Source organism: Lipophrys pholis (genome assembly GCF_963383615.2).
Source record: "Lipophrys pholis genome assembly, chromosome: 2".
Classification (NCBI taxonomy): domain Eukaryota; kingdom Metazoa; phylum Chordata; class Actinopteri; order Blenniiformes; family Blenniidae; genus Lipophrys; species Lipophrys pholis.
The window spans coordinates 34,062,181-34,083,418 of NC_137636.1; the positions used below are offsets into that span (position 1 = coordinate 34,062,181).

The 21,238-nt window shown below is 43.6% G+C and overlaps 2 protein-coding genes across 2 annotated transcripts in view; one reads left to right on the forward strand and one right to left on the reverse strand.

Annotated features, from left to right (window-relative positions):
- The window catches only part of cep89 (centrosomal protein 89), a gene marked incomplete at its 5' end in the record, with an annotated part of 61,276 nt that overhangs the window by 32,550 nt on the left and 7,488 nt on the right, over positions 1-21,238 (forward strand). The gene's annotated exons all lie outside the window — the stretch shown is intronic.
- Positions 617-21,210, reverse strand: LOC308126394 (E3 ubiquitin-protein ligase RNF182; the record flags this gene model as incomplete). Its single annotated transcript, XM_080490762.1, has 2 exons — positions 617-1,371; positions 21,147-21,210. The coding sequence occupies 2 exons, from the start codon at positions 21,208-21,210 to the stop codon at positions 617-619; spliced, it is 819 nt and encodes a 272-aa protein (XP_080346888.1).

The window sequence follows — 21,238 nt, forward strand, 5'->3', positions numbered from 1 at the left end:
ATGTATTTTATCATTTTAAGCCATGTTCATAGTGACGTGTGGATTTCCATTTTTGAGTGGGGAATAGTTTTGGTTTAGGTGAACAGGGCTTTAATTTTTGTGAGAAAAAAAAATACAGTCTTGTTAGATAAATGAAACAAAGAAATCCACCAAAAAAAAGGCTTAACATCCCCGGAGGAAGTCGGTGCGTCGTAACAAATGATTGCCTGTGTTGATGACTGAGGGTCCAGGATTATTATTACTGCTGTGGTTAGGCCATCCAAAAGTTAAAGGTCTGCCCTCAAATGCTGTGCTGGACTAGGTCATTCACACGCAAGGCCGAACAAATAAAGATCGCAGAAGTACATGACAGAATTGCAGGTATTGTGCTGCTTCCACTCCAGGATTTTCATTGGCTGTGTTCCTCTCAGCCACACTGAGGTCTGAAATGCAGCTGTAGGTAGAAGTCACAGCACAAAATCCCCTGACCTCACCTCGTTGGCTGTTGTTGAGCTTGAATAAACCATGTAAGGATGCCAATGCCATCCTCACTTTAACAGCAGGTACAAAGCCACAGAACACACGAAGACCCTGTTTTCTTCAGTGGACTGTTTCCTCTATGCACGGACCCACCGGGTCAGCCCCTGGAGGAGCAGTCACACATGCCTTGACACAGACATTGACAGAATCCGTAGACAAGGCAAACTGTCAGGCTTGAGGGTACTAAGCTGACACACACAATGCCCAGAGTGACTCTCTGGATAACTAGCAAGTAAATTCCCAGAGGCAGCGAGCCAAAGTACAGGAACCCGAGGAGCCAGACCAGGATGCGGGGGACATGGTTGCAGAACTTGGACAGGGCGTCCTGAGCAGCCACTCCGTTAGATCCGATCGACACAGAGTCCAAGCTCTGCTCGGCATACACATCAGAGCTGCCGTTTTGGCTGGAGGGGTGCTGCGAGTCTCTCTGTACCTCCATTATAGTGATGACCAGGCAGTTGGAAGAGTCATGAGATGGGCTGGAGGAGGAGAGACTCTTTGGTGTGAGGACCACCTCTCTGTTCTGGTCTGAGCTCCAGGACTTGTCGCGCATTGCCAGGAGAGACATGATGTTAACGTCGTCGGGCAGAGCTGACACCTCGTACTCCGAGATCTCAGTTTGGTGTCGACAGAAGGGGCACGAGATGCAGCCGGCACCGTCCGCAATGTCCAGAATCTTAATGAGGCAGCGGGTGCAGACCCTGTGCAGGCAGTCCAGGATCTTGGGCTTGCGGTTGTGGGCATTGTAGCGCTGGTAACAGATTTTGCATTCCAGTTCCTCTGGAGGTGGACAGTCCTTGGAGTCCTTCTCCCCTGAGTCAGTCTGAGAACTGCTCATCTTCAAGTCATGTTCTGTGGAGACACAGTCAGAACAGTGTTAGGTGGACAGTGATTTTCATGAAGCTTGACGTTACATGACATCACTTCAACCTGATGTCAGAGAAGTGACGGGTACAAGGATGTGTTCCTGACTCCGTGTTGTGTATCAAGACCCAGCAGAGGAAAGGTCAGAGCTCTGCTTTCACCTGCTGCTGATGAATGATTGATGGTGTGGAGCTGGATCAGGGTGCCGTCCCTTTGTCCAAAAGCTGGAGATTGTCAATCTATTGATCTTGGAGAGCTGCTTCCTTTACTGTGTAGAATACAATGCTGTGTTGTTTCTAAATTAAATGACTGGTTCTTCAGCTAAAATTTAATCCACTCTGTCATTCTTGGAACTTACCAGATTTGTTTGCCTTTGAGTCTATCCATTACCTCTTTGATTATTTTTAAGCTCACAAAGTAACAGTAAACACGCCGAACCTGCCACACTCCTTTTGTAACTTATTCACAATTTCAACTCAAAACTGCAGAGAAACAGTCAGAATGGAAAAGGCAAAACAAAAACGTCCACATTCCCATTGAACATATCTACAGTCCACAGACATACATGCAGATTAACTCTAAAACATTATAAATAATATGTGTGGATGTGTCAGTACTGTAGAGCACAAACAATGACATTAGTGTCATACTAATTATTGGACAGACATTAGTTGTTTAGAAATAATGTCTTTTAGTTGCCTTCCTTTGCACATTGAACAGATACAGACCTGATATGCATAAGTTTAAACCCCGTTGTGGCTAAACACCTTTCCTTTCCCTTTTACAGTTTAGTACAGTTTACTTTTGGAAGTATTTCAGTGTCTTTACTTCCTGAGAGATATTCCGGACGTTCTGTTCTTATCTGAAGTCTTCAGCTCCCTCCATTGGGTACTTGTGCTTGAGGGTGGCTGTAGATAATCCAGCCCAAGGCCACAGGCCAGAATCCCTATTTTAGCCGGAGTAATTTAAGATTTAGGATGTTTCCTGTGTCTCAAAGGTGGGTTATTGAGAGAAATCCACTGAATAACTGAAATCATTATTCTTGACTCAGCTGTAAAGTCGGTTGTCTCTCATGATGTGAGTGACGTTAGGAGTGAGAATGATGTGCTCATCAACACATTTTTCATTTCTAAGATACTACCAGCTGCCAACACTTCCTGTGCAAATGCGTGCAAGTGCTGACAGTAACAGATTTCCCAATGGGCCCTAGTGAGAAAATGTCAATGATTGGGTCCGTTCATGGAGAAAAGCCTAGAAACTGTCACACCTTGATGAGGTCAAACATTTGAGATACGCACCAGTTCTAAGACAGTGTGAAAGAGCTGACTCCGGTATTTTTTAAGGTTATTTATTGGTTTTCAGGGTATGAAAATCAGGTGAGAAACAATGGATATATTCCTTTTAACTGATGCTTTTACATGATACCTCCCTTTGCACCCGTTCTCTGTGTTTTACATCTGGATTCTGAAGCTCCTGGGAGTATTCCCGTTGTTCCTTATTCAGAAAGAAATCATATGCCCATGAAAACCATGACATTGGTTGGTTGGTTGTTTGGTAGTGGTGAGATTAGGCATGTTCTCCAGTGCGTGGTTGGTTGGTAATGGCGAAAGGGGGCGTGTCCAAAAGGGGGCGTTTGGTTTGTTTGTTGGTTGGATATGGTGAGAGTGGGCGTGTCCTCCATTGCTTCGCTTTTTCTGAGAAGATGCACAGGGATCCATGTATGTGAAAGAGCTATTTTTGGAGAGTTTGGTTTTCGAGTAGAATATGATTCAACAGAGTAACTCTGTATACACGTGTATTCATTTCTTGGTAAAAATGCAGAATATCTATGTTGTAAACTGGAGGGAAAAAAATTAGGGGGATAAAACAGAGCAGGCAATTCGATAGTTAAAAAATGTTAGGATGCCATCTTAACAGCTCTTTTATCAAGTACCAAGGTAAGGTGAAAATCAGTAATTCAGTGAAAAAATTTTAAATTCAAAGTGTGGTGGACAGTGTGGAATCTGTTTGTGGAGATGAAATGTCATAAAGATCATCTTGGACTCAGCGGACATCTTTAAAAAGTGCCTAAAAACACATTTGTTTGCCAAAACATTGTAGTCTAATCGACCCACGCTGCCACTGACTCTCGGCATTTGTTGTGTTTTTAAGACAGTTTTTTCTCTTATCTGTTTTTATCTGTTTTTACTGTGAAGCACTTTGTGACTTCATGTCTGTGAAAAGCGCTATAGAAATAAAATTTACTATTTACTATCTTTTTAAGTCAAATCTTAAAGGGGTCAAATTATCCAGCTTTTCAATGCTTCCACATGGTCTTGTTTTTGCCAAAAACATTATATTCAAAGTTTTTTGCACCAAATCTATCTTTTCTTTGATTTTCCTCTATTTGAATATTGGATCATATGAGCTGCATTCAGAATCTGCTGTGTCTGTGTGAGCTGGACTGGCTCCGCCCACAAATGCCAATCTTGGGAAGAGGAGGAAGTACTTCCTCTTGTGGTGCCATGTGCCAGAGCAGAGCTGCCTCATTGCAGCAGGGTCAAAGGGAGGGCCTACCTTGATTGGGATTGGCTAAACCCCTGATGATATGTTCTGATGGCTCCCAGCTTCTCAACAAACCAAGCAAATCAATGAAAAACGTTCCTGCTGAGGACCAAACGGCTCAAGTAATAAAATGCAGAAGATCTCAGACAGCGTCAGTAAAATAATCCTCCTGTTATGTGGCCTTTCATCTTTTTCCACCCATTTTGCTCATGTGGAGCGCTATAAGCTCCAAATACTGTGCTGTGAATAAGACTGGAGTATTGGAGCCTTGGGCTGAATAATCCATGAAACAATATGTCTTTATGGGGAAGGATTCATCGCAGAAAGCTTCTGGTCTGTGATATAAATGCTGTGGATGATCCATTATTACCATCACGTCATGTGAGATGTGTTTGAGCCGTGATTTGTTTTCTGATTGCTCCTCTCTTCGGTCTTACTGTGGAACCCCTCTTATTCCGTCATCAAGCAAAACTACCACACTGTGGATTTCTCCAAGTGTGTCTGAGGATCACTGAAAATGCATGATCACACAGAGGGGTGGCTCGCGTAGCAGCAGATTCACACCAATATTCCCAACCGGGATCAAGTGAAACGCCTTCCTGTATGAGACTTTCAGATGAGACTCTGTTCTGAGCCGGCACCATTGCTGCTTGTGCCCGTCTACCTGTGAGCGGAGTCAGGAACGTTCCTCAATGGGAATCAACACAGTGATGACAGAAAGTCACTCTGGTAACTTTATTGCATTCTTAACGTTCTCCTTTTTGACACACTGACCGTTATCCATCACTAATGAAGCGAGCAGAAATATGTTTCTTGTGCTTTTAATCGTGTATACTTTGCAGTTGCACACTTCAGGTTTAAAAACTCCCTTTTCCAGCATCCGTTTCATCTACTGTGAACCCGAATAAAGGAGAAAACTATCCATGTCATGGACAAAGCTCTTTTTTTTTTCAGTCCTTATAAAGATTTAGATTAGCTGTAGGAGCCAAATGTGATATTGGATTGTGTACAAATGTTTGACCTGTGTGGGTGTGTCACTGACGTCATGCGCATATAGATTGGCGCAATGAAGGAGGAGACAGGTGTTGACCCCGGAAGGGCACACAGGTTTTTGACCGCTCTGGCGGAGTTTAACGGAAAATGCTTGTGGTTTGTGCTCTGGAGAATTGAACTTAAGAACTTAACTGAAATAAAGAGATTGTTTATATCTTACCGGATCGTTGGACTCAATTGATGGACACAAAGCAAAAAAGTAAACAATAGCCGCCTAGTGCGTCAGACCCACCTACCGAGGCAACAGCTCACCAGCCCAGTATTGGGTGGCTGGTATATTAGCATTAATTTTTTTATGATCTCTCCTATTGAAATTAAGCCTGAAGCAAGAAATGAAATATGACAAAATCTTCTACAGATAACAACGAACGCTGTAACTCTTTTAAGTAGCTAATTTCTGTTCCTCTTGCTACGTCATTGTGCCTGTTGGTGTTGAAGATGAGGGTGTCAGTAAGTGTAAGACAAACATCCATCATTACACTGAATTAAGGTTCAGGATGTGTGTGGAGGTCTGGATACCGAATACTATGTTCCAGCTGCATTCACACAGTGAACACTTTTCCGAGATGTTTTTGAGGTCATCCCTCAGGATAACGTCACGTCTAGACTCTGGCAGGAGGTGTCTCGGAGGGAAGTTTTACCAAATGTCACTATTTAGGCCTGAGGCATCTCAATCAAAGATCCCAGTTTGATTTGATGTGGGGCAGAGCAGTGGAAGGACAGAATAATAACCCATCGAATCTGGAAGAAAACTATTTCTCTTGTTGCAGGACAAAACGAAATCCAATCACCAAATTATAGAAAACACCTAACCCAATTGTTAAAGCAGGGTTTGGATCCCAAACCCCAAATGTGTCAGTCTGTCCTCTCCTTTTCTTTCTTTTTATCACCTCATCCCGACTGCAACATCAGAAGCAGTGGTTCTACAGAACGTCTCCTCCTCTGAGTCTGCAGGTTTCCTCCTGTTTAAAAGGAGTTTTTTTCCCCCACTGTCCTCTCAACTTGATCATATGGAATTGTTAGTTTTTCTCCATAAAAGTGCCTTCAAATGACTGTGTTATAATAGGAGCAGTAGAAATCAAAAATTAAATTCAGTTGAATTTGCTTGAACATTTTTATTGTGGTGGCAGTGCCTTGCATGACTGCAGCCTCCAATGGTGTGTGAGTATGTGTGTGATAATAATAATAATAATAATAATAATAATAATAATAATAATGGGGTGACTGTGGCCCAGTTGATAGAGTTGTCGTCTTTCTATCGTAGGTCGTAGGTTCAATCCCCAATCATTACCGCCACATGTCGAAGTGTCCTTGAGCAAAGCACTGAACCTCAAACTGCTCGCAGTGGTTGGATAGAGTGCCTTCCTGAACGTGTTGCATTGGCATGGAGCGGTGGTGGCCGAGAGGTTAGAGAGACTTTGTATTGGAAATTCACAGGTTCAATCACCACTGTGGGTCTTGACCCCTCTGTAATGTGGCTGCACCTCCGCACCCTAGAAATCCTACAAATAGGATCGTTATTTTAAAAAAATAAGGAATTTTCCCAAGGGGATTTATAAACTATGTTTAGTTAGTTAATAATAATAATAATAGTGAAAAATGAGCTGAGGTTGTTCAGTACTTTTGGATTTACATTTGGTTCACATAATACTGTAACACAGGTTTTGCTTATTAACTGTGAAAGCAGATTATAGCTTAGTGGAGACATAAATAGTATGATCTAATGGTGCAATATGTAATAATGTAATACATGTTCAACTCATTATGCAATAATTCTGCATTTTCTAATAAACTTTGCCGCATTTTATAATAACTTCGTACATATTGTAATACTTATAACAAAATGAGGGTTAAATGCACTCAGTGGCACTTACAATCTAGTTTCATTTTATTTCTTCTTTTGGCTGGTGGAAATACTGATGTGATTTTAACTTTAAAACTCTACCAGCCACAATGGCAGGTGATCTGAAACGTTACACCTGATTTAGATCCCTGCATTCTACCATTGCTATGTTGGCAGGACAGGAGAAAAAGCAAAGTGTGACATATAATTCTAGTCCAACTGAATCTTCATTTTTTCCTCATTATTAAACATAGAACCATGTATATGGATTATTCAATTTCCTTTAAAAAAGAAAAGTGGAACACCCATTTTTTGTAACAACAGTTTCAATATGTAACAAGTTATTACAAAATCCGTCAAAGTTTAGAAAATCCGTTCAAGAATTTTATTACAAAATGCGGCGTTATTACATAATGAGTTGAAAATGTATTACATTATTACTTATAGCACCATTATTACATAATGCGGTGCTACATACCACTTTTCCCCCCCAACATCTTCATAGGTCTACTTCTCCCCAGAGGTATCCTGCTGATGCTTTCCTCCTCAATACAGTGAAGTCTCAGTAGCTCCCCTTTTACTTGTGTTTAATGTCCAAGTTGAAAAAAGCAACAGAAGAAGGAAACGGCAATAACGTGGAATAGTGCCGGTAATATAGAATGATTAACCATTGAAATAAAGTCTGTAGCTTGCAGTGGCAACATGTTATGTTAGCTGTGAGAATTTAAGCAGAATAACGCTGCTGGTCAAATCAAGTATCAGGAGGAATCTTTCTTCTTTAGGTTTTATTCGCTCCTCAGTGTAATGTACCGGCCTCACTCCATCAGGTCTGACAGCCATGAATGTCCAAATGATCAGTCTGAGCCTCAGGTGATTCCCCGCCTGACTTCAACTCAGATTCTGCTCTGTCACAGCTCAGCTTGAATTGTTTTATTTTGTGGAAGGGACTCGAGGCTCTGTGTGCCACATTCAGAGTCTTCTTCAGCTCAATCCACTCAGTTTCATTATAAACCGTGCCTGTTGCTGCTCTTCTGCTATAAACCACTGCAAACCTTTACTGGGACATCCTGCTGTGATATGCTAGGTTTAAACAGTGTGCACAGTGAGGAGAATCTGACTCCAACTGTGGAGACCAATTCAATTCAATTCAACTTTATTTATGTAGCACCAAATACAACAGAGTCATTTCTAGGTGCTTTTTACAGAGAAAATCCCAACAGATCCACATATGTAGGTAATAGTGTCTGTGGAAAGATAAAAACTCCCTCGAGCAAGAAAAAGCTTTTGCTGACCAGGCGCAGAGGCTTTCTGCTGATCAGAAGCAGTGTGGACATGGAGTCTGTTCAGAAGAAGGACACACATGAACCAGAACTCTTGTTCTTTCTGAATGGGCTCAGTCAGACCGTATCTAATGATCCACCTGGTAACATGAAGGTTTTTAACTCCAATCAGACTTGATGGATCATTATCTGGGTCCATGTAAACACAGATAGTGTCCACTCATGTTCTTTCATTAGAAATGTAGAAATTGTTTAAGTGTTGCAGAAGTGATACAGTATGTTCTGATGTTACCAAAGAAAATGTTAATCATACAGCCAAATATGAGTGGATATAAATTATTCCAGTCACATAAAACATGTCTCCAAAGCATGACAGAAAACTACAGCGCTCATATCAGCTGCTGCAGGCTGTAGTGCGATCACTTGTTTTCACCAGGAAAAACAAACTGATCCACAAAAAGCTGCAAAAAAGCTTCAGAAGATGCTTTTGTCCACAGCTGCATGGAATGTATTGCTCTTACGGCTGTATTTGACCATTAACAAGTCTCCCACCATGAAGAAGCTATATAAAGAAAAGCCAGCAGTTCATTCATTTATGACCATGAAATATAGATTGAATAGGTGGATGTTGCAGAGGCTAAGGCCCAGCAGGCCTCTCTGAGACTCGCTGGCTGTTAAATATTTCAGCCAGCAGCGTGTTGCATAAAACAGCCTTTTGAAATGTGTCAGTAAAATGTCAAAAAGGAGGCACTTAATCCGTCATTCACACAGAAAGTCTGAGGTGAAGAAATGCTTTAAAAAAACAAAAAAAACATGCACAACTTCATGATGGAACGAGCAAATCAAGCTCCTCGCTCTGTAGCAAGAGCTGAATTTCAGGGTTACAGGTACAGCTCTACAAGACAATGAATATTCATGATTTTTAATCTGAAGATTTTGAGCACTTCAGGACGGAAAGGAATTAAATGAGGAAACAGATCGGGAGACTTTGCATTGACAACTCTGCTCCGGATGACAGTGCTTCTTTTTCAGTTTTTTGTGTTCAGCTTTGTGTTGTAGGTATTCTCAATGTGTCTCTGACGTCTTGTTTACACCACATTTCGAGTTCAGATGCAACGTTTTTGCATTTTCGTATCAGAAAAGTTTAAAGTTAACGAGACAACGTTCCGAAAATTTGTTAACACAGAAACAGCTAAAATGCTGAAAACGAAGTAGTTAGAATGCCGGGCCACTAGTTGGTGCTGTTTGTTTTTGCAATGAAACCACACACACATTCAGCAGAGAACAATCTGCTCTAAACATTCACACTGGGAGAACACAGACATTCTAGTGGACAGACGACAGAGATGGATTGTTATTACAGTGACTATCAAAATAAAAGTACCAAGTCCCAGGAGAATATGGACTGGCAGTCATGACACTCTGGAGGAAACTTTGTTGTTATTGTCCGGCTACTGAGGATGTGCAGAAGGACTAGTTGCTACGGCCGCAGTGATCAGGACGCGGAGCAGTGTTTCCTTCGTCTACGCGGAGACCGAGTCGGAGTGTTTCCAAAAAGTGTTGTTTTACACGACAATGGAGGCAGAGCGTTTTCAAAAAGTTGCATTTTCACTGACTCTGAGGACCGTTGTCATGTAAGCAGACGCCCAAAACGCTGTATGAATGTAAGGGGCCGTCCACACGTGAACGAACGCTTGTTGGCCGATCATCCACACGAGGCGGCGTTTTAGAAGTTTTGTTTTTTGAGCAATTGAATTGAATTCCGTTTTTCCATTTTCAATTTTAAGACGAAAAAACGTGAGACGGCTTGCCTCTCGTTTTTCGTCTCCCAATATCAAATCTAAAAATGAAAATCAGATGGTTTCCGAAAATCGCATGGCCGGAAGGTACACGGACCGAGTTTGTTGGATTGCTTACCCGTTACACCTGGAATAGGTGGTGAGCTTAAGGTTGCTTCATTCACACCAATAAATACTTTCTCTTTGGTCTTTGTGGAAAGACGAGCATGGAAACTGAGATGCTTCCTAATTTCATTTGCAGGTCATGCTGAATTCTGGCGAGTTATTGTTTCCTGCTGAAGATGTCCTCTCACTTCATTTGTCTTCTGCCTATCTTCTGTGTTTCTCTCTTGGAATTTGCAGTAATGGTATAAACCAGGGGCTCTGACTGCTTGACATTCTGTACCCCACACACACACACACACACACACACACACACACACACACACACACACACACACACACACACACACACACACACACACACACACACACACACACACACACACACACACACACACACACACACACACACACACACACACACACACACACACACACACACCTCTCTGATATCATTAGAAAGTCCCAGTTAGCAGTTTGCTTCATACCATTGCTAAGCTACGGAGCTGCTGAGGCTTTCCGATCACTGCTACGACAGTGACCGTGTGAAGGAGGGTGGAGAGGTGCAGGGACTGGATCAGGAAAGTTTGGGGGGAGACAAAACGCAGCACGCTCACAAAGACAAATGATCAACGGCAGTGATACTTTAAATCTCTAGTGTTTAGGCACTGATAGTGAAGATATAATGAACATATTAACATCAGCACTACTCGTTGAAGCAGGGCAGCTTGTGTCTGCAGATTCAATCATCCACCTTGTAACTGACTTATTGACAGACTGACTGTATGAATAATAGGCCTCTTGGGTGAAAGTCTGGTACTAAGAGGGTCCTACTGATGTGAAAATGAGTAAACCATGGCAGGGGGTCTACATTACAGTGACATTTGACAATTAGCGCACATCAGATTAGAGAAGAGTGCTCACAGTCATAATGATCGAATGGAGAGTGTAAATATATTGAGCTTCTGGTTCCTGGAAGCCTCTTATTAAATTGCAAATTTAAATCTATTTTTAGAAATGTACGTTAAAATAATTTAACTCGAGAAGTGGAAGTCGATGTTGGTGGGATCATGAGGGCAATGAGAAATACGTCCTGTCTGATCTCACATTGTGCTGCAGCCTTATTTTCTGCCTTCCATTCACTGTGTGCTGTAAACCGCTGAACCTTCAACTGTTCAACCTTTGCCTGGCTTAGGAATTGACTCCAGGAGAAGGGAATGTTTTCAAAAAGCACTTTCAGATCCAAAGCCTCTGAAGGACAAACCTGCCTGTTGCTTGTTCCACTGAAGCACCCACAGAGGGTTCACGTTCAGGAAAATGACTAATTCTGTAGTGTGCATCGACCTGCAACTGCTCCAGCCATAACATCCTGACCACCTGTCTAATACAGTCTAATAAGTCCCAGCTTTGCTCCCCAAACAGTCCTGACCATCCAGGCATGGACTCCAGTATCTCTCTATCTCCTGATCCAGGATTTCCTCGGATCATGTTTGACAAGATACTGACCGGGGCCACAGTCTGACCCACAGAGTTATCATCATTGTGTTATTAACGTGTAATAAACAGCTGGCACCACTGTACAGTTTTAGAAAAACACAATTTTTTAAGTCTCGGCAGTTTGATTAAATACGCGTTCTTAAAATGAAACTTTAAATGTGTGTATAATCTTGCGCCTGAGTTTGTATGCAAAATGATAGAGCAATGGAACCCCTGTGGTGTCACCACTAGAGGCGCTGCAAACGGTGTCCGTAAACCAGCCAAATGTAAAACCACTTTCGGTCAAAGCAGCTTCTCAGTTAAGGGTCAACAGATCTGGAACAACCTACCTGCCGAATTAAAAACCCTCACAGATCTGAACCAGTTCAACAGCAAAGCAAAGCAAAGCAAAGCGCTGGTTAAAGACTAACTAAGCATGCCAACATTAAATAAATAATTTTTTTTAAATCTGTAAACTATTTATACTATAGCATGTTTTATGTATAACTATGTACAACTGTTTTCTTGTGTCAGTTTCACCTTGGGGACCGGGTCTGCAGATTAGCCTTCAGCTAGATGGCTCATGGACGTGGCATCGGTTGCTATTTTTGTCACAGTGCTCTCTGTTCTGTCCCTCTTAAATAAACTAATGGAAAAGGACTGACGGAACTGGGATTACAGTAAAACCTGTGATGTAGGGACGCCCTAAAATCCAACGGCAAGTGTCCCCTGAAGACAGGTGTCCTCTTTTCGAAAGGTTCAGGTCACAAGGACAAATTGTAAGACCAGTTAATATTGAACGAACCAAACACCAAATATGTTGCGGTTATTTAAAAGCACATAACTGAACCAATACAAGAGGTATACAATATAAATACATATATACATGTATATAAGATGTATACAAGATAATAAGTAAATAAGATTTAATTTACTTTAGGGACCACATACAGTCCAGTTTCATCCTGAGTGGACCAGACTGGAAAAATATTACAACAAAACCCTTTAAATTTACACTTCAAAGTTTTTCTTTGTTGTGGTCACAGTGTATGTAATGAAATTGTCTATATTTTTGTAAGATCAAACATTTAGTACTGAAAATGATTTCAATCTCAACATAAAGTAAATTTTAATGAAACATTCTGGTGCAAAATACAATGAAATGTCAAATAAAACGTGTATAAATCCTTTATAACCTCCTAAAAAAAGGTATAACCGCACATAAAGTCAAACCTTCATGTGCGCAGAGGACGCGTGAAAATCGTCATCCACCCTGTGCGACCTGTGCGCGACAACTGTGCAAAGCTACTGGGCGCTTGTGTGAGGAGCTCCTCCGTCGCCCCGTCTGAGCAATCACAATTTGAAAAATAATAAAGAGCCATCTGCGAACATGTAATGTGGAAATCATGGAGGGTAAGCGGCGATTATTCAGATCTCAAAACTAATCTCCTGACACCACAACGCCTGAATATTCCAATAATCCGGTCCAGCCCAAGTATTTTGGCCGTTTCAGTGTCGCTCAGCTTGGAATTTGCCAGGAAAACCTGTCCGTTGTCCTCGTCAGGCAGGTTGTCGCTCATTAAGGTGTGTTGACTGTTAAATATGTGTCCATGCACAGTGACGTGTCCCCCCAGTACAGGGTGTACGCTCGTACCGGGTCCGCTCCTCACAGGTTCTATTGTATTTATGTTTCCATGCAGTGTGCACTCATGAAAAGCAGGAATTACTGTGAATTAATGGAAAGATGAGATGTTACTCATCCATAGAAAAGCTGTTCCATTTTTTGGAGCATGACAACTGAATAGCTGTGAGGTGGTGAGCGCTGATGGGCTTATGCGGTTTAAAACAAAAGAGCCGATGGAGATCCAGTTCATAAGTATTGGAAAGTGCGGTTATATTAATATTGTAAGTGGAGTTTATTTGGAATGAAAGGTTTGTGAATAGCAAGTATGTATGAATGTTTTCTATTTCATGTTTCGTAAGAGTCTGTCCACATTAAATGAGTGTTTAACCTTTTTTTTTTCCTTTGGAGTTGTTTGGATTTATTTGGAGGTATCTTTGTGAGAGGTGCAGTCCGAAACACTTTTGATCACCTGCAGTGTAGGGCAGCATGCAGGCTGATGCAGATTTTAGTCGTCAGTCTGTCTCGAGCAGTGAGATATGAGCATCTTGGAAAGATTGTTTGCTGTGCAACAACATGAAAACCAGATAAAAAATGTTTATTGAATCTAGTGAGAGCTGCTTGTCGCCACATGAACCTCCAGATTATGGAATACAAAGGCTGTGAATGGCATGGTTACTTTTATCCATAAAGATTGTGTGCAGAACTTGCTGCTGGACGGGGTGCTGGCTTTACTGACAGAGAAATCAGTAAAACAGACCATCAGCAGAGCTTCCCATTAAAGTCTTGTACAAACCACTAACAGATGTGTATTTTTAAATGCTTTGATCAACCTGTTGAGTGATGTAATGGAAGAGACTTGAATCACCTCCAGAAGCATCACAAGTCAATATCGCTCATAGATCCTGGCAAGACAAAACAGGCTAACTGAAGCTCTGTTTACCACTTTGTCATGAGAAAGAACTGCCGACTCACACTGTCTGCTGCTGAACACACACACATCTCCAGCGACTGTGTGTGTGTGTGTGTATGCATGCGTGTGAGGTGGTGGATAGTTTCCCGTTCTTTCACCTCAAACACACCAGTGTTTATGCTATTCAAGTTAAACCGGGATCCACGTCCCACAACAGTTTAAAGCACTGAGAGGAGACATGCCTCCTCACAAAGGCTGATGAACAAGCCCCCGCCCTCCGCGCTGAGCTGATACGTCAGTATGCTTGTAAGAAAGGTCACTTGCTCCTCTCCTGATATTGCAGATTGTTTTAAATTCTTGCTCTCAGCTGCTTGGTAATGCTCTCCTGAGTTATCCCAGTGGTCCAGAGGATCACTCTGTCACTGCTGTTACACCATTAAAGTGTGAAAACAGAGCAGCTTTTGGTTTTCCTCCTTTCATACTTAAGTCGTGTTTCATCAAACCAGTGGAGCTGCTTGCATTTGTTCAGCTGGTTCATTAGGACCTTACCTGGGCAGTATTCTAACTCCTGATGATTTGCAAGCGTCCATATATTTCATCTGCACTGATATTAAAATACCTGAAGGTGTTTTCATACTAGTGTAGAACATTTTGGGGCTACATCATTGACATTAAAAGAAAATAATCTACAAGACAACATCTTGAACAGCACATACTCTGTTTTCTACAAACACTGATTCATATCCATCCATCCATCCAGTCCGGTCTACAGCCTGCAGCTGTGGAGCCACATGTGGCCCTTCAGCTCCTCTATAGCAGCTTCCTGAAGCTTTCACTGAACCATTTGTCCTCTCACCTCAGCGGATCTTTTTTAGGCAGCGGTCATAAACTCAGCATGGTGCAGTAAACATCCATGTAACAACCCCACTAAAGCTCCATCACAGCAGCTAAAATATCAGCATGTGGAAATGAATAAGAGCTTCCCAAATATACTTTGCAAATTGCCATTGAGGAAATGCCACTCCTTCTCCTTTTCCCACCATGAATGCTGCAAGAACCACAGCTCCCTTCTTGTTTAGCTTCAGACGTATCTGTCTGTAGGAGACATTATACTTTCTGACTGCAGAAGCTCGTGAGTTCAGAATGAAAACATATCAGATCTCATGTGGTCCAACATGTTGTTCCACGGATAGCGTGTTGTTTTCCCTGTGCATGTGTGTGTGGTTTCATTACATGAACAAACAACAACACCCTCTAGTGGTCCTGCATGTTAACTACATCGTTTTCAAAACATTGCTGTGTAAATGATAAACTATTTTAAATGAACTAATATGTAAAAACAGTGCATCTTCACTTGAAACGTTGTGTGAATGAGGTCTTAAGCCTCGGTCCCAGTACATGCTGGAGCGGGACGGGACGGTCCAGTAACGCAAAGTGCACCAAGTCCCCCCGCAGAGAGTACGGTTAAAATGTAGGTGGGGTTGTGAATGCCACATAACGACGCAGGTACAGTATGTAACGTCATCACGAAACAGTGGTTGTGGGACCATCGCGGACGTTTTGGCCGGGACTCAGGCGGTCGTCCGAGTAAAGCCGTGAGCGTCCGTTCTGTGTGCCTCAGCTTGGAAAACGTTCTCAGTCTGAGCAGCAGCGTCCATCTCTCGCTGAATCTCTTCCTCTCCTGTTATGAAGAGGAAGACATTCACCTCGTCGGAAGACCAGGGTGCCGTGATGACCCACATTTCAATAAGCCGAGTTAACAAAACAACCAGTGTGCACACCAGTGAGCGGCATAAGTAAACAACCAAACCCGCCCCACCCTGTCCTGTCTCGCCACAAACCATGGCTTTAGACAGTTTCTGAGAAAACTGATGTCCATCAGGGAGACCATGCAAGCTGCACCCAAAAACGACCAGCATGGAGTCAAACGGATGACATTTATTACCCTGTGGTAGAATACCCTAGTCAAGAATGCTGCCACTACATGTATGCAGTGCCATGTTGAATTCAGCTGGTGAGTGGAGCTCATGTAATGATTGCTGCAGAGATGTTAATGACAGATGATGATTCGGTGAAGTGTTACATTGGGTTAAAGATTGTTAGTGAGGTGCTGTTTAAAGTAGCAGCCTTTAACTCCTGGTATGAATCTACTGTGGTGTTGTGGCAGAGGGAGGACATATAGTAGTGCTGATACACGGCCGGCTCCGAGCAGCGGCTCACAACGACATAAAAAACATCAGCGGGCTCTGCATACGCAACAAAGCAGATAATTGGTCATGTCACACAATGAGTGACGTGAAGCCCGATGGCAGTGTGTGCAGACTACCCCACTGTCACTGCTGCTGCAGTTAGTCCTCTCACAACATTCAGCTCATGTACAAATCCCGTGTCCTCGCACAGATCCAATAAATCTCAACTCAAACACACGTTGATCAGGTGTAACATTCAATCAGCTCATGAACAGAACGTAAATATCTCATCACAGTTACAACTGTCCAGATGGGAGATATACAGCATAGGTAGTGGTCAGACTGTGGAGGTGATCTCAGGACTGCAGCACACAGCCGAGGGCTTTTATGTTCTAACACATTGTGTGTGTGTGTGTGCGTGTGTGTGTGCGTGTGCGTGTGCGTGTGCGTGCGTGCGTGCGTGCGTGCGTGCGTGCGTGCGTGCGTGCGTGCGTGCGTGCGTGCGTGCGTGCGTGCGTGCGTGCGTGCGTGCGTGTGGTGATGGTTTCAGCTTTGAGCGGTGTCACACTGGAAACATGCATCAGTATTGCTTTATTGTTCAGATTACAACAAATCAGACTATAATATCACATTTTGGTCAAACTTCCCTGTTCCGGTATAGTGGTGATGGAATATTTCCTCCCTCTTTCCAGAGATGGAGATCCATGGGTGAAAATGAGGCTGAATAAGAAGGTGATTCATGGTGATGTGAAACAGGTGTGAGCTGAAGTTTGTGTTGTGGCTGCAGAGGTCAGCAGCCTGCGGGCGACAGCTGGAGGGGGGGTGTTGGTTTGCAGTGTGTTGTGAGGACTAAATGTCACCGCTTCAGCGTCTGCCTTCTCGTGGGTTTGGAGGCATTTTGTTCACTGATTATTGTTCTTCGTGTAATATCAACCTCATGACTCAGCACAACTGGAAATTACTCTTTAGGCCGGTCAGAGCAACAGGCCGTCGGAGGCTGCTGCTCCTCACCGAGAGGCTGCTCCTCCTCAGTGAGAGGCTGCTCCTCCTCACCGAGAGGCTGCTGCTCCTCAGTGAGAGGCTGCTCCTCCTCAGTGAGAGGCTGCTGCTCCTCACCGAGAGGCTGCTGCTCCTCACCGAGAGGCTGCTGCTCCTCAGTGAGAGGCTGCTGCTCCTCACAGAGAATCTGCTGCTCCTCACCGAGAGGCTGCTGCTCCTCAGTGAGAGGCTGCTCCTCCTCACAGAGAATCTGCTGCTCCTCACCGAGAGGCTGCTGCTCCTCAGTGAGAGGCTGCTCCTCCTCAGTGAGAGGCTGCTGCTCCTCAGTGAGAGGCTGCTGCTCCTCACGGAGAGGCTGCTCCTCCTCAGTGAGAGGCTGCTCCTCCTCACCGAGAGGCTGCTGCTCCTCACCGAGAGGCTGCTGCTCCTCAGTGAGAGGCTGCTCCTCCTCACGGAGAGGCTGCTGCTCCTCAGTGAGAGGCTGCTCCTCCTCACCGAGAGGCTGCTGCTCCTCAGTGAGAGGCTGCTGCTCCTCAGTGAGAGGCTGCTGCTCCTCACCGAGAGGCTGCTGCTCCTCACCGAGAGGTTTTGAGGTGAGGCCACTCATTCAGTGGCGTTTCAGATGAATATTCAGAAGGGCAGCAGTTCCACTCATAAGGTCAGACCAGCTCTCATTCTCAACATATTCAATAATTCAACTGCACAACTATTTCCTGGACAAAAAAAGTTGTATTTTTGACATTTCTGTAAGCCATGGATCGTCCTCACACTACAGACCTTTATTCCAACAGGGACAATGGTGAAAAATCCCATCTTGGAATAAATTGTAAGACGAAGTCTGTATTCGAGGACTTTTTAAAGTGTACAACCACAGTGCGGTTGCTGGTTGCTCATATGAGACATACTGTATATCATCAGTTCATCTCTGCGGTGTGTAGAGCCAACATCGATTCCCTGTTTTACCCTCAGTGTTCTTCCATGTGTTTGACTGCTTATTTAGACTGTGCACTTTAAATTCTCCCTGCAGACAAGAGCAGCAAACAACAACAACAAGTGAGAGAAAACAGTTTGAACTGATTTCATGGATCATTTCTTCAATGATTGCACCATCAAACTGCTGTGACATAGATCATTTCATGGTCATGTTAGATGGTAACGGGGTGCTTTGTCCTGGAGCCATGGTCACCAGCACGGAGCCTGTTGTTGGAGGTTTCAGTGTGCGTCAGATTCTGCAGGGTGGAGGAATATTGCCATCTAAACACTGCATAGAGCTTCTTCTGCAAGTACGAATCTTTCCACCTTGGGAACCGGTATTAAAACTTTGTACACCGTATAGTTCCCAACAGACGCGCAGGGTGTGATTGCAAGCTTCGGGGTGCGTGTCTATTGGGAACGTGTGAGTGCAGGTTAAAACATTCTGTATAATACGGTAGTTACATGTGCATTTGTTGACACGGAACTAGTTCTGCAAATGCGCGTGTCCAGACCACCAACTCGACCCGCTCCACCGACCCACCCTCCACCCGACGGCAGACACCACCCTCAGAGAAACCCTCCGCGAGGGCCAGATGAGGTGGGCCGCGTGCAGCGTTTCCAGTGGCGGGGAGAGGGGAGGCAACTGCACACCCAGCTGCTGGGTGAGCCAAGTCCCCGGCGGAGCGGTGTTATGAGTAAAAAAAATTAATGGTTGTTTCTGCATTTTGGTACCCACTGCAAAATATCATCTTTTATGAAGTTTTGTTTCCCGTGGAGTCACCACCCGCAGGGAGGTTCGTAATCGATGCAATGTGATCTGGGTGACGGTGCTCAGACTGACACCCGGAAACGGATAAGCGGGAGAAGATGGATGGATGGATGAAGTTTTGTTCATTCTTCACACCCGCCACATCTTTAAAAAAGGGGGGGGGCACTGCTCTTCTATACGGTATATGTTTTGACAAAGGAAAATGAATTACAGAAATAGTGTAGCATCTCTGCAGTTGTGTTATTGTTGCAATGCTGTGGTAATTGATGATGTTCTGTTGGTTCCTATTCTTTTGTGTTACTTGAACGCATCGTGTGAATGACTTGGCCTGTGATTGGCTGAGAATGGACAAGGGGGGCGGGTCAGGTGCACGATGATGAGAGGCTGCCTGTGTGTGTCTGGTTGGATGGAGGAGAACGGAGGAGCAGCCCAGTAAATCTTTGCTCGTTCTCTTCAGTAATAAAGCGGCTTTACAGACAAGAGACTCTTCATTTCCAACGTACAACAGTAGATTCAGGACAGTGACTTGGATAGGTAACTTTAATCTGATTACTGGTTTGGAAATAGTAACGCATTAGATTACCTGTTACTGAACAAAGTGGTCATATTAGAGGCATCACTGGTTGTGTCGCTACTCTTAAGAATGTTGTTGACAAATCAATGTTTTCTAAATGATTACAATTTAATTGGTGGTTTGGCTGGATTGGAGCCTCTTTCGGTCTGGTTTTGGCCCTTGGACATTATGTTTGACCCCCGCTGATGTAACCAGTTGTAAAAGGCTCGGTTATCGGTTTATCCTGTTCGGGTCACTTCTTGCCCTGTTTCACAATGTTCTTTACACACCAGCACAGGCTTGTTATCACAGCATATAGCAGTGTTCCCCTTACGCAGCAGTTCAAGGTATTTCTTAGAACCTTAAGTATGAAAAGACTATAAAATGTGTAATTTTCCACCGTCAGGACATTAATGTTTGTTAAAAGCCATCCTTAATAGTATTGTTCACAGTTTAAACGATCTCTTGGCTCTTTACGTGGAAAATGTGTTGGTCTGATATTGGGGGTCTAATTTTCAGCTTTATGTCATGTGCTAACATAAAAACACTCTTCTTTGAAGGTGTTTGTACGTCCAGTGATCCTGCAGCAGGTATTTCCACCTACTTTTAAACTCCATCTGCAAATCTGATGATTTATCTCTTCTGTCAAACGTAAGTGAAGCTGTTCGCCAGCTGTTGTTCTGCTGGAATTACAGATTATCTTCAAGAGGCTCAAAACTAAATTGTGCTGATTACATGTGAGTTGTTGATAGTTTTTTTAAGGATCAATGAATTGAATAATCAATGTCAGTGTTGTGGAGAAACGTTAAGTCAAGTGATGAGAAAGAGTGTTTGAGAGTTGAAGCGGCTGTGGGAGCTTGCTGGTGTTTTGTGTCTCCAGGCTGAAATCTGCAGTTTGAAGGCAGCATGATAGAGCTGCTCTCATCTGCTAAACCCACTGGAGTTGATAAAACAGAGGGAGAGTCTTACAAGCGTTCCTCTATAGATGGTTAACAAAGTCATCATTATTGAAGGCGTTTTGTTTCCCTGACAAATGTTCAGAATTTACATCAGTTCACTCATCAATGTAAAGCGTTTGTTTTTCTTTTACCAAGCAGACAGCAATTAACGCACGCATGCACCCACGCACGCACGCACACACACACGCACACACACACACACACACACACACACACACACACACACACACACACACACACACACACACACACACACACACACATCGCCTGCTGTTCTTATTCAGATCTTGTTTTTTCCTCATCTTTCCATCATCTCCAGCTGCACAGCACAGAGGAGCAACACACACACACACACACACACACACACACACACACACACACACACACACACACACACACACACACACACACACGCAGATGGCTTCTACCAACTGCAGCTCTTTTTGTGCATCTCATCTCTCATGCTTTCTTTCACTGGTGATGTTCTCATTTCCTCGCCCTGTTATTTACTTCAGTAGAAATCCATTCTGCCACAAACATGTGTTCCACTTGTATGAGTGAGCATTGTGTGTGTGTGTGTGTGTGTGTGTGTGTGTGTGTGTGTGTGTGTGTGTGTGTGTGTGTGTGTGTGTGTGTGTGTGTGTGTGTGTGTGTGTGTGTGTGTGTGTGCGTGTGCGTGTCTCCTCACCTTGTCCCAGTGTGTCCGACTCCCTCTCCTCCGCTCCACTTGTTTCTGCTGCTCTGTCCTTCATGTAAATCCTCCTCTTTCACAGCAACAGC